This window comes from Chlamydotis macqueenii, chromosome 7 (assembly GCF_036417535.1).
Source record: "Chlamydotis macqueenii isolate bChlMac1 chromosome 7, bChlMac1.mat, whole genome shotgun sequence".
In the NCBI taxonomy this organism is placed as follows: Eukaryota; Metazoa; Chordata; class Aves; order Otidiformes; family Otididae; genus Chlamydotis; species Chlamydotis macqueenii.
The window spans coordinates 27236782-27250714 of NC_141562.1; the positions used below are offsets into that span (position 1 = coordinate 27236782).

General features: G+C 49.0%; 1 protein-coding gene across 1 annotated transcript in view; it reads left to right on the forward strand.

Annotated features, from left to right (window-relative positions):
- The first annotated feature begins 1075 nt into the window (after positions 1 to 1075).
- Positions 1076 to 13933, forward strand: part of SORCS3 (sortilin related VPS10 domain containing receptor 3) — a 307485-nt gene continuing 294627 nt past the window's right edge. The window contains exon 1 of the mRNA XM_086751900.1: positions 1076 to 2002. Within this exon, the coding sequence (XP_086608026.1) occupies positions 1409 to 2002 (594 nt within the window). The 5' untranslated portion in view covers positions 1076 to 1408. The remainder of the gene's footprint in view (positions 2003 to 13933) is intronic.

A 13933-nucleotide genomic window follows, 5' to 3' on the forward strand; every position in this document is an offset into this window, starting at 1 on the left:
CCGTCCCCGCTCTGGGACTGGCGGTGGGGTTGCGGGGGGGGATGCGTGGGGAGAGCCGTGTCGTTGGTGGATCCGTCCTCGGACAGCAAAGAATGGCTGGTGTGGTAAATGGGAGGGTGGGACGATTAACATAACGCTAATTATTGACGCTTTTCAAAGGGAGGGAAGGCCGACCGGGGGTTTAATCTGCAGAGAGAGTGCCGACGCGTCGCTGCCACGAGTCGCTCCGAAGGGACGTGGCACGGGTGGGTGAGCCCCGGGAGGCCAGGGCCGGCCCCCTTCCCGCTCCTCCTCGCCCTGCGCGGTTCTCGCACCTCTCGGAGGGGCAGAGGCTCCTCGGGCTTTGCCAGCAAAGAGCCGCTGTCCTGCCCCGGGGGAGACGCTGCGGCCCTGCGACGGGAGCGGGAGCGCGGCACTGCTGCCGCCGCTGGAAGTGCATCTCCCTCGCCACTTCTCCCCACATCCCGAGATGCTGCTGCAGTGAGCTGCCTGCAGATATTGCCCTTTCTTGGTTATTCATTCCCCCTTTCCCCCTCCGACCCCCTCCCCCAAAAAGAAAAAGAAAAAAAAAATTCTGCTAATCTCCCTTCCTGGACGGTGGCAAGGTTGCTGGGATTCCCAGGTACACGCGCGGGTTCCCACTGCCAGGAGGCTCCACTCGGGACGGGCACATCCACAGCTGCCTATCCCGGCTGCGCTGCCTTACTCCCCTTACCCACATCCATCCCACACCCAGCCTCTGTGCACGCCTGTATACCGGGTGAGGGATCCCTACGCCGCTGTAAATAGGCGAATATGGAAATAAACATCAGGAGAAAGAGCGAATGACGGCTGCTTTGTCTCGGGCAGGAGCGCACACACCAAATCGGGAGGAAAGGCTGGGCGATGCTCCAGCTGATTCGGCGCGGTGTCCCGCTCCCGCCCCCGGCCCCGCTCCCGGCGGCGCGGCGGTGACTCGGTGCTGGTGTACTCGGTGTATTTCAGCGGCGGCGGCTTGGCAGGGCTCGGGGCTCCTCCCCCCGTGTGGTGTTACCCTCTCACTTGATCAAATCCTTGAACGTGAACAGTTTCACTGAAAAGCACTTTTCAAAAAAAAAAAAAAATCCACCAACAGTAAGGAACAGAATCCAACTACCGGGGAGAGAGTTGCTTTTTTTTTTCCTCTTTTTTCCTTCTTTCCTTTTTTTTTTTTCTTTTTTTTTTTTTCTTTTTTTCCTGGTCATCGTCTCAGAGGCTGAGAAAAGGGGAAGAGGAAGAAGGACAGCGAAGAGAAAGAGGAGCCTTTTGCAAATAATAATTATTATAATTAGAATACGGCCCCTTTCTCCTTAAAGAAAAAAAAAAAAGCCTTAATCGCAGTGCCTCGCCCCCCTCCCTCTGCGAGCCCCCCGACTCGCTCCGCAAAGGCATGGAGAAGGGGAGCAACTGCTTTCCGACTCGCCACGCCGTTTTTCTCGCCTGGACATGGCTCTTACTTCTCTCCTGGTGTTGCACCGGCGCCGAGATAACTTGCGGATCCTGCTCGTCTCCATCGCCCTCCCGGCCGCCCTCCTCGTCTCGCCTTAGGCAGGAGCAGCGCCCGCCGCCACCGCCGCCGCCACCGGGATCACGGAGCCGACCGGGCGGCCGAGCGCGGGGCTCGGCCGGGGCAGCGGCCGGCGCGGAGCCACCGGCCGGCGGGGAGCCCGGGGGCCGCGCCGGGCCGCGGGGAGCCGCGCTCCGCTCGGCGGGGGCGGGCGGCGGCCGGAGCCCGGTGTGGCGGCGGAGCCGGCGGAGCAGCGAGGGGCGGCGGGCGCTGGCGGCAGGCGGCGGCCGGGGGGTGCCCGCTGCCGAGGGTCTGCGCGGAGGCCGGGCTGAGCCCCGCGGGCCCCGGGAGGAGGAAGGGAGAGCGGCGCGGCTGCGAGGGGCAGACGAGCTGCGGCTGGGCAGCACCACCTTCGCGCTCACCGGGGACGCGGCGCACAACCAAGCCATGGTGCACTGGTCCGGGCACAACAGCAGCGTGAGTATCGCCCCGACCCGGCCGGGCTGGGCTCGACTCGGGGGGGAGCGAGCCGGGAGCCCACTCGCGAAGGTGGGGTGGTGCCGCGCCTGCCGCCGCGGCCGGGGACGCAGGGAGGAGAGGGGCGCTTGGCGGCCTCTTGTTGCCATGGGAAGGGGAGCACTGATGGAAAAAAAAACAGAGAGAGAGAAAAAAGTTTTCCTGGGGAAAGGGGAAGGAGAAGGGGAGCACCTTTCGCCCCACGCCCCCGAAGGCAGAGCTCGCATCTCCTGGAAAGCGCTACCGGAACGGAGCCAAAGGGGCCGGGCTGGCCGGAGCCGCCTCCCGTGCGCGGGTGGAGACCCCGGCCACCGTCCCGTCCCGTCCCGTCCCGTCCCGTCCCGTCCCGTCCCGTCCCGTCCCGTCCCGTCCCGTCCCGTGTGCCTGCGCGGCGGGGTCCACTCTCCCCCTGCCTCCTGGCATGCGGTACACAGCTCGACACGCTTTGCTGCCTCCGTGCCAGGGGATGCGTGATGTACCGCCGCGGGGGAAAAGCCCTCCTGCTCCCCACCCTGCGTGCTGGCCACAGGAGGGACCCCAGCGATTCCCTACGGGGTGGAAAGCACGTTACGGGACTCTGACAGGAGGCAGGTAGTGCAAGCGCTGGGAAAAATTTACAAAAAATCGATGGCTTCTCACGCCTTTTTCCTGAAATCAATAGTAACGAGTAGCTGAGGTGTCCCTGAAAATCAGTGGGGCTGCGTGTGCGTGGGGGAGAGGGCTGGGTGGAAGGGATGTCCCAAAAGCCCACACCCGTCGTGATTGTGCACGGTCCTCCCTCGCACCCAGCTCTGCAACGCCTGGCAGATGGCTGTGGACAGAACTTCAATTTCCTTTTAACTTGGTACCATACGTACAATTTCCACTCTGATGTAAAGTCTGAGAACAGGCGTAATTTAAAGGAGTCTGGGAAACCTTTATGTCTGGTGACAATATCCCCATTATTCTGATTATTGCAGCTTTTCGCTGCCTTGAAAATGCCTCTTTTTATTGTTTTGCCTCTATTGGAAATGGACATAAAGCAATTAACAGCATAAAACAGATTGGCTGGATTTTCAGATACATTCTTCATGAAACTGATTAGTCGTTAAAAAGCAAATTGTCTATCTATCTATCTGTCTGTCTATCTATGCATCAGCTATAGTGTCATCATGTGCAGTTCAGCCACCCCTTTATTGTTTTGGCTGGAAGTTTTTTTTTCTCTGTTTATTATTACGTAGGCAGTAATTCTGACAGCAATATAGACGTTACTTTGATTTAACCAATTTTTAAAGGCAGTTGTGTTTGCCAGACATGAATTCCACTCTCTTTAAAGATGAAAGCAAACATTCAAGAGAAAACAGCTGCATGGTGTATTTTAGCACTGCACTTGTCTCTAGGATTATTTATTTTTAATATGTAATGGCATGGAATGAAGAAAACAACCTATATGCCATCTCTTTTGTTTCATTTTGGTGCTGAATCGAGGGGTGCTGAGCAAAAGAAGCTAAAATTCCGCGCCCCCATCCCTTCCCAACATGGATTTCCAATAGTTTTGAGTATTTCTGGTTAAAGTAGCAGAGAAAACTCATTCTGTAGGAATTTGCAGGGGAAAGAAAAGTTATTTTTTTCTAAAGCACAGGACAGAAAGAGGTTTTCACAAAATTCTCCCTCCTTCCTTGGTTTCTTTCACAAAAATACGCTATTTCAATAACTAGTTTCCTTTATTCTTTAACTCCAGGTGTTTGAGAAGGGTAATAAAGGGAAACGTCTTGATTGCGCATGACTTTCCATTAAGATTTTGCACCTCAAGATACCATGCATTGAAGGCTTCCAACTCGAAAGCACAAGCAAAAGCAAAAGACTGGTGTTTATTGCCAGTGTGGTGCTTGTAGGAAGGAAAAGCAAGCATGTTAATAAATACTAGTGTTATCTTTTAATGGTTTCTCTGCTAAGAGGTTTAGCATCTGGAGACTTTTTCTCTCCTGTCTGTTGGAGGAAACACTGCATTTAGTGATTAATGATTTTTTTTTTTTAAACAGAGTAGAGAGAAAGTTAAATGCTTGAACCTGAGTCCCTTCATTTATTAGCAGAGAAGGCTGAATGAAATGCCTGTTTTTCTGCTGCAGTTCAGTTTTTACCTAATTCTACTCTTGGGGTGGCTGTGGCACAGGAACGTCAAGCAATTTGCCCAAGGTCACTCAGGGAAACAGCGTGGCTTCTTTTGCCTGCCACACTCATTCCCAGTCTCTCACCTCAAAGCATATATTTTCTTAGGTCACAGTAGATGTAAAGCAGCAGGAAAGTGTATTGAAAATGGACAAAAGATATTAGCTCATGTGTCATGATTATGGCAGATGACCTAGGAGAGCAGGTAGGACATGTCTGTATGGTATTGTTCTCAGGCTACCAAAGCAGTAGAGAGGCTGGCTTTTACCAATTCCCTGTTACTTGAACAGACTTCAAAACCTCAGCTTCTGTCACTTATGATTTATTAAAAATATGATCAATCAAATTTCATGCAATGAAGCAGTCTGTTTTAAATCAGGCATTAGTGGTGGGGGATTCCTAACAACTGGATGGATTTGCAAAGAAGAGGAAAGCACAGTAATAAAAAAAATCGGGTTTTTACTGGGATGTATAGATCTACAGACACCCCACAAAAGGCACATCTTTGCACCTGCTGTGTATCCTGTTACCTAGAATGTTAAAAACCTCCTGTGTTTTTTAAATTATTTTAAGAGCAATGCCCCCGCTGTCTCCTATCCCCTTTTTCTCCCACATCCCTCAAATCTCAATTTAACTTATTAAAAAATAATCCCTTCCGGGCAAAACTTTTGTTTTCTCCATTTGCAGATAGTGAGGTCGGGATTAGGAGAGAGGCAAAAGGCTGGTGAGATCGGGGAATTTAGGTTCTCCGCTTTGTCCTGCCCAGAGGCTTTTTCTGTGACCTTAGGAAAGACAATTAACCTCTCTGGATCTCCTCTTCCATGTTAAATGAGGATAGTACTACTTAGCTACCACAAAGTGGTGGTGTGGAGCAGAATTCCTGTCTGCTTTGTACAATACCTGAAGATCTTCAAGTGGAAATTGTTAGGAAAATGCAAAAATACTGTTCTGTGTAGAATTGAGGCTTGTATTCTCTGTGTTCGCGGGAAGGCGACTTGGCTTAATTAAATGGGTCTGATATTACGAAAAGGAGAGTTTTACTTGGGCTTCAAGTATCAGTCTGCTCTAATAGAAGCATTTATTGAGAGAGGTCACTGAAGCTCTTGAGGGACTCGGTACAGATCAGATAAAATGTTTTCTTGCTAAGGCCTTTCTGAAGGAAGGAGAATTTTTAGTGAAACCTATTATTCCCAGAAGATCTGCAAGCCATTCTTTTTTCAACGCCATTCCTCTCCGAACACACACTGCGTGTAAATGTGCCTTTCGGCGCACAGTTGTATCCTCTACACTTGTTCTCCTTCTCTCTGGATGGTTATGGTATTACATGAAATTTTCCCTTGTTCTGCTCACAAAACGCTCTCTCCAGCCCTCCTCTGAAGGTGATCTGATTCCTCAGATTGTCTTTTCTTCCTTCCTCTCTCCTTGACTTCTAGGATAAGGACCTGCAAAAATAAGTAGCACCACCTTTAATGATGTTACAGCTTTGAATCTCACTATCTTGTTTTTTGACAATAGTTTTTTCAAGAGATTTCAACAAGCTACAGTGGATAAAACACACTTACTCAGATTGCTCTGCAGATATGGTCACTAGTGAAATGGCAAATGGGAACTGTTGTCATTAGGTTTCAGAGTTGTCACTCTGATGAATGTAGCTGTTTATAGGAAGTACTTAATTCTGTCCATGCTTTTTCCATGATGGAAGTACTACAAATTCTGTGGTGTTGTGAGTGATTTTGTTTTTTTTTCAATATAAGAGGCAAAGATGCACATTTTTAGCTTTCTTTTAACCTCCAGCAGGCATTTTCAATCCATTTTCTATGGAGAGGCCTCAGCTTACGATCATAATGTGCTTTAGCTATCCCATGTATACGTGCCTCTGCCTTTCGAGTAACCAGAGGCAAACTTCAGACATAAAGCTGAGGAAATGCACTATAATGCCACAGTAAGAGCAGGAGAGGGCATTTGTCTAACGCATGTGCAATATTGCAGGTTGCTTCAGCCAGGCTGAGTCCCTATATGATCCCAGGGGTTGGATTTTTCATACTATAGGAAAAATGTCAGCAGTGCGTATTTTTATCTCAGTGCAGTGCAGCGGTGCAGAAGCTGAACCTGGAGAAGCATGGTGTGCCCAAGTGATACAGCTGCTACTTGTGTAGACCATGTGATTGCATTGATGCTTGTAGTATGATCCAAGCTCTCAAAGTTGGGGAAGGCAGGATGAGAGCTGGTGAGAGAGTGGGCTGGGGGCCTTGTTTTATCTTGTCAGCCATGCTACGCTGTTTTCTCCAGAGGTCCAGTCAGCCTGTGGCCATCATCTCTAGAATTAACATGGTTGCAAGATTCACTCAAAGACTGGGAATATGAGATGTCTTTGGGAGAAGACTCTGATAAAGAGGAGGCTAGTAGTACTACGGTAGCCTACAGCCACCTGAAGTAGAGTTAGAAAGAAGATGTGGCTTATCTTATGGGTTGAGAAGGTTATAACGTGGCAAGAGCAACAACACAGATCAGATTGGACATCAGGAAGAGTGTCTTCTGAAAGACAGTGGTGCAGCAAGGTGCCAGAAAGTTTCGGGAATCTCTGTCTTTGGAGACTTTCAAGATTCACGTAGACATGATCTGGTGGTAACAACCCTGTTCTGAATGGGCTTCTGCGATTCTTTTCCTCTTGCTACCGCTCTTCCTTTACCCTATGCAGGCTCGGAGGGCTGGCAGTGAAAAGTGGGTTGTACAAGTTCTCGCAGTGAAGCTTGTCTCTTCCGGGAATGATTCTTCTGAACGCTGTTGGCAGTGTTCTGGTGTGATCTGCTAATGTACTGGTGGTTTGATGCTAAGACATTACTCACTCCCGTGGTGAATTACAAGCTGGGGAGGCTGATGGGCTTACTGTGTGCCAGGTAGTTTTTCATTAAGATGCCTAGCAATTCAGTGTGTGATGGGCAGAACGAGGTGGGCAATATTTGAAATTCCAAATAGACTGCTATGCTTGGAAGGGAGGAAGGGGAGAAAAAGAATCTTTAGGCAGGCAATGCTGCAATTAGTTGTCAGCCATGGGTAACTGCTCCCAGTCCAGTTGGATTTCAGTCTAAAATGTTTACTGCTAGAGTGCAAGATGGTGACAGAGCAATCATAATAATTGCACTGCATTTGGTAGGTATTTTAATTGCTATTGTAGATTGTTTCTTTCTCAAATGGCTTTTGGCTAGGTTGTGGTCTCATTGCCGTTGAAGGTAGGCCAGCTATGTCACAATGTCTTGCTGCATTTCCTCTTCTCCACTACCTTTAGTCATGAAGTTTGCCACTGAAGTCCTTCTCCAGGACTTTGCCAATCCATTTTTAATTTCTATTCAAATAGAAGATGGGGAAATAAAAATAAAACTCTTGCATGGCAAATGCTTTTATGGTTGTATTGAGTCAGTAGAGCAGGAAGAAGGTGTCTGGAAAATATTTTTCAGGTTATTTCTCTCCAGACTGGTTGCAGTGCAAAGTCAGGTTGATGTCCAGTGGACAGGCCTTGACATTGCGTGTGGATCCCATGAACTGGCAGATTCCCCGGGCCATTACCCTGCCGAGCGCAGCAAGCTGTCAATGTTCCTGTAGCTCAGAGCTCGGTAGCAGGGCTGCTCGTCTTCTAGGTGCCTGTCAGCAGTTTCCCGTCAGGCCTCAGTACTCAGACTTTTTCATGCTCAGGGATGAGGCCTAGGATTTGTGGCTAAGCTTTCACAGTGATTTAAATGCAAACAGAAACAGCGATGTGATTCTTTAATTAATTTTTAAATGGAAAACGTTCATCTAATTAGATGACAAAGTATTTTGAAAATGGATTTGAGCAGCTAATTGATGTTAGACAGGAGAATTTTTTCCCAAAAGGGAGGTGAGATGAGACAAATATTTCCTTAGATGCAAAGCTGTGGGAAGATGAAACTTTCTGAGAGTTTCCAGATTTATAGCTGGATTCATAGTAGAGCTTTTAGAAAAAATAGGAAAGCAGTGTTGTCTAATGGGCAAATCACAGGTTAAGGAGCAAAGATCTTTAATGTTGGTTGTTGGAAGCCAGTCTTGCAAACAGTCAAGAATTTACTTAAGTCATACCATAGCGTCCTGCTCCTTAAGCTCCCTGGATGCCTGTAGCTAGAATGGAGGAGAGCAGTACATGCTTACCTCAGTCTGTACTCTCTTAGAAATCCAGATTTGTTTCAGGATTGAAGGCCAAGCCTCAGCTCCTGGTTGGGACTGGTTCCAGGACAATTGCAAGCAACCTGTCAGTTCTGGAGCTGAGGCTTTGGTTTGGCTGGGATCTGGTCAAGTTTATCTTCCAGTGAGAATCTGTGTTTGAAGTTGTGGAGTCCAACCCGCCTTTAATTACGAGGGTAAATTAAATGACATGTTCCTTGCAAAGCATTGGATGCTGTAAATGCAGAAAGTCCCCAAAGCAGCAATGTGTTCGGTTGGATCCTTAGTGCAAATTGCTGTAGGATTGATCTAGGCCAGTTTACTGTAGTTGAGAATTCAACCTGCAGAATCCTACAGCAGTGAAAAGTGCAAAGTAAGAATGAAAAATGAGTACAGAGGCAAGGAGGCATGGGGCAGTCCAGCAAGGAGGCCTGTGGGCCCTTTATGGTCTCTGAATTACAGCCTCAGGGCTGGGGGTGGGTGAGCTTTTCCTTCTCTCGTGTGCAGCCCTTCCCTCTCTCTTGCTCGGCTCTGGGAGGCGGGAGTTTGACCCACACTGTAAGTCATGCTGGAGAATGATCTGGTGACATGCTTGGGGATTTTAAGCTGAAATAACCCTTAGTTGGAAAATACTGGTTTGCTGAGGCCTTTGCATGCAAGTTTCTTGGTTTGCTTAAACTCCCTGCAGGTATCCAAGGTGAACAAGTTCCCGAATCCTAACTTCCCCTTAACGTCTAGGGAAAACCGCAGCATCGTTGTTAACATTTCCTCCATGCAAAAAGAAGGGCATAGCAGTATTTCCTTTCCTGCCTTTATGAGATGTTGTGAGACTGCGGGAATCGGATGAAGTTTGCTGCATGTTTGAAGAGCGGGGCTGTGTGGGTGTTACACATACTGGATAAATAATCTGCTGTGGAAAATTTAGGGTCTGTTCCCGGCCCTCGTGGCCAGCAGGATCCCAGCATACAATAAAAATCAGAAAAGATTGATGCTGAGTAATCAAACCTTTCTTTTTTTTCCCCCTCCTTCTCAGTCCTGAAGGAGACGTGATTGCTCTCCCGCTGAAATGAGCGGCCAGGCCCTCCTGTTCGAGGAGAATCCGTGACACTGAGGCTGTCACGATGCTTTCTCCCCTTTTTATCCTGATACACGACACAAACGCTAGCCAGGCAGATCTGCAGAGCGCTACAGGGCCTCCGTGCCCAAAATAGCATCGCTTTTAATTAGCTGCAGCGTGCTGGGGACCCCCCCCGCGGGGCGCGGGCTGCGCGAAGGGTGCGGGGTGCGAGGGCAAAGCTGGGCGCTAGAGGGAGCGTGGGCATTTGGGAAAGGCAGGGAAGCGGGCGGGAGCCGGGGGATGCGGGAGAGGCAGAGGCTGCTGAAATGCTGCTGGGAAACCCCGCCTGGAGTCAGTGCCTCTGTGAGACTCCCACTGCGGGAGAAGAGAGCAGCCTTGGCGTGCGCTCGGCCGCCGTAAAGCATTTCACCCCCCTTGCAGCTGATCCTGGCTCCCTTTTGTGTCGTTTCTAATCGCTGCCAGGCTTTTTCTTGAGGACGGGAGCCTCAACGCCGGGGTCTGCTGTCTGCTCCGGTCCCCTCCAGCCTGAGCCGGTAAAACCACCAGCATCCTCCCGGCAGCTGCTGGGTTGGGCGGAGGGATGCTGTGAACCTCGACAGCGCCAGCGAGCAGCAATCCGAATCTGGCAGCTCCTGGCCAAGCTGTGTGTGCTCTCCATCTCCTCAGCTGCCGTGCCCCGCTTTGTGTTTGAGCACTGCTGTTGATAGACCCACTTTGCTGCCGATCTTCTCCCTCTCCTACACCAGTTACAGCTGATAGGTGAGGGCAGAGGAGTTGTGGTTTCATTGCCTCTCTGCCTGGAGCCTGATCTGCAGAGGACAGGTTTGTCCTGACGGGTCCCTGCGACCTGGGACTCCACAATATTGTGACCAATTTGAGGGTGTTGCACAAGTGTTGGTGTTTCTGTTCCTCTCCCCTTTTACTTTCTTGTGAGTGTAGGGGGACAGAAGGGAGTGGAATTCATCCCAGCCACTGTATAGTGGGACAAAATAATGTTTCCTCCTGAGAAAAGTGGTTGCACTTACTGGACTAAAATGGATGTTTTGGACTTGGGAAAAACTAAGAGGGAGCCACAGCAGATCACTTAGGTCAATGATGGGCTAAAGGCTTCAGGATCCTAAAAGCAACTGCTTTGGCAATGCTTCAGACACCACGTCAGTCCATAACATGTGGGTACTGCTGGTACGTTTCCAGTGGACAGTGGTTCTGCTGGTACCCTCTGGAAACGTGCTGAGCTCCTTGCCGGGATTTGGTGGAGGACTCCAGTGAGGGGTTAGTGGAGCCGAAGGCTTGAGCACAGGGCTCCTGCTGACTTTCAAGGCAGAAAGAAAAGCACAGTTTGAGTTCAGATGTGCTTCCTTGGGGTGCCAGGGGAGAGCAGGCAGTACACACAGGTTGTCTTCATGATTTTTGGACTTGCCATTGTGCCTAATGGGGCTGTGCATTGCTCCATGCCTTGGCTGCCCTATCTACAAGGAAGGGTTAACTCATATGCAGGGCTCTTGCTGAGGCTTAAAACGGATGGATATTTGCAAAAGCTGTTGGGAAGGAAAGAATGTATAAAACATGATTACTTAACTCTTGCCAAATGTGCTATAGGAGCTCATGGGTGTGGGGAGCTCTAATTGGTTGTTAGCCTTGCCCTGCAGTTTGTGCCTGATTGGAAAATCTCCCCAGCTGTGATCAATACCATGGGCAGGCAAACAGGGCCGCCTGTCAGCACTCCTTACTTGCCTCTGTCAGAAGACTGGAGGGAGAAATTATTTTTGCGCAAGGTAGGAGGGTGAATGGCTGTGTGTTTGTGGGCATTTTTCTGTTCTAGGCTTCCTGTCCTTTACCACCACACCCTGTCAATTTTGTGCTTACAAGGTGACTGACATGACTGTACTTATAAAGCTCTTATGCTGCCTGCTTTAGCTGTGTATTTCAAAGGTCACTAAAATGAAGATTAGTAGTATTAGCCACTTTTTTTTTTTTTTTTTTTTTTGAGAAACAGGCATATGAGAGAGGTGAGATCGGCTCTGGATTGTGCTGCTGATCACAACTAATGTTGGAAGGCAAGTTTTCTGATTCCTGTCCCTTATTAATATGGCTCCTTAATGACAAAGGACTTAATTTACTTCATCTGCCACAGCTCAGATGCTGGGTGTATTTTCTTTTTTGAAGAGATTGCATGAAAGCAAGGAAATATAGGTAAGAAGAGGCGCTACAAGGGAAGAACAGGACTCTCATTAATAACAGAAAAATGGAATGTGCTCAGCTAAAATCATTAACAGAATGATCAAGATAAAGTACTGCAAAGTTCTGTTTGAAGGTGATTTTAAGAGCATCCTTGTCTGCTGTTCTAATCCCTTTTCCAGCATGGCTTCCCAGGTGAGTTACTTCAAATTGCAGCTCCTTTTGAGCTGGAAGCAAATTGATACAGTGAGACTGTGGGAGCCATGAATTTGAGCTTCTGCTGGACATCTGGAGACAGGAAAGGGGTCACATCTGTCTGCTGAGGGGGTTAGGAGCTGGCTCTGAATTATGTGGCTTGTTTGTAATGGGTTGGAATAATTTAGAATGGTAGTGGTGGTGGGGCACAGGTGTGCCTGTTAGTGCAATCTTGTTATTGGGTAATGCAGTAGGATGCAAAGTTCAAGGGTCTTGTTAGCTTCTAGAAGCATTAAGCTTCCCCACCCTTTGTTTTACACTTCACAACCCAACGGGAAGGGTCTCTGCACCACACCAGGTACAGGTGAAGGATTCCTGAGCCGGGGCAATTAAATCTTCCTCCTGCCCTCTTGGATTGAGCTTGAGCTGGGTCTCCCCATGTCGGTGGGGGCTGAGGCAGTATGTGAAAGGTAACGTCTTTGTTCTGCCACCCACAGTGTCTTTCTAGCTTTGTTCCCAATCAACAGAGTGTTGGTAGCATTTGACGCTGTAGTGGGAGTGTGGATGGGGGTGCAGGATGGTATCTGGGGCTGGGGCCCTGCACTCCCAGACAGACCTACTGTCTGAACTGATGTGACCTCTGCGTTTGCAGGGGGACAGGGTTTTGCTTCTCTTTGGGTGTTGAAAGCCTGGTGCAAGACACAAGACTGGTGAGCCTGCACGTGAAGGAGCATGGTGACCTTGTGCATGGGGAGCTATGCCCACAGTGCGTGGTGGGAGAGGCAGGCAGGCAGACCTGCGTGTCAGGCAGGACGTCTCCAAAAACCACATTTGCCATCTGGCCTGAAACAAAGGCTTGCCTAGGAGACAGTGAGATTGCAAACCAATGCGATAGCCATGCTGAGAGAACAATTATTTTGGAAGAGAGAGAGTCTTCATCCCAGTGTGCTTCAGCAACTATTGGAACAACTCCAGGAGAAAGACCCATGCAGTCATGGTGTCTGTATCAGGTGTTACAGAGATATAATAACGGTGGTTCAGCGGTCATCAGCCAGACTTCTCTGGGTAGCTGAGCCTTAAACAGAAGGGCTTTCAGAAAAGCGTGGGATATGGAATACCGCACAGAAAGGTCTGGCCAGGGCATCCCACTGGATTATGATTTCTGCTGAGTGTTTTTGAGGCTCTGCCCCAGTAGCTGCACTGAACGCTTTGTTATTTGGCCTGTGAGAGCTGTCTGCTCTCCAAAGGATCAGAAAATGAGTAAAATGCCTGGTCATTTTGTCAAGCAACAGAAGTTAGCTATCACTTATCCCTTCACTGCTTGCCCTTTCAGGACTCTTCTGTCTCTTAGTGTTTTCTTTCATCTCTGTCACGATCCCTCGTTCTGCTGCCCATTTGGAGGAGCAAACAGTGGCACACAGTGTACTTTGTTGAGCGTTGCAGGTGTGCTGGAGGGCTGGCTGGGGTTGGTACATCGATCAGCCGGAGCCTTGCCAGCTATGAGAATGGACACTGGGTGGCTCATGGTTCAGGACAGATATTATTTTGGGACCTGCTTCTTCACCCAGCTGAACTTACAGGAACTCGGTATCTCTGTGACCTCCTTTCCCTGTTGAATTCAGTTCAAACTGGTCAACAGATTCCAAAGTTATCCCTCCCATACTAACTCATAACACAGTCTGTTGCTTCCAAAGCTGAAGCCTTGCTTCTTTTTGAAGGCAACCTGAAACACAGCTACAGCATCAGCACTGAGTAGGCCTTAATTTACTTAATTAATATTGTTCACTGTTGTTTTTTACTAGCCTGCCTGGGAACTCTGTTCCTTTAATCAAAAGGCAACGTCTCTGGCAGTGTAACATTCTCAGTTTGCTTGTACTGCATCTCTTTGTTCCAGGCTCTGTTCTACCCTCCCTTGCTTTTAATTAATTTAAGATTAGCTTCATTACTTGTTCCTACCTCACATGCTGCAAGTAACAAAGCCTGCCTTTCTCAGTTGTGCTGAGGTTTTGCTCTGGTGGCTCTTAGCTTTCTGTGTGCTTTCTCTTTTAGTGATTTATGTATCCTTCCTGTAGTGCTACTGGAAACAGGCAATAAACTGGATTGGGGAGAAGGTGTCTTAG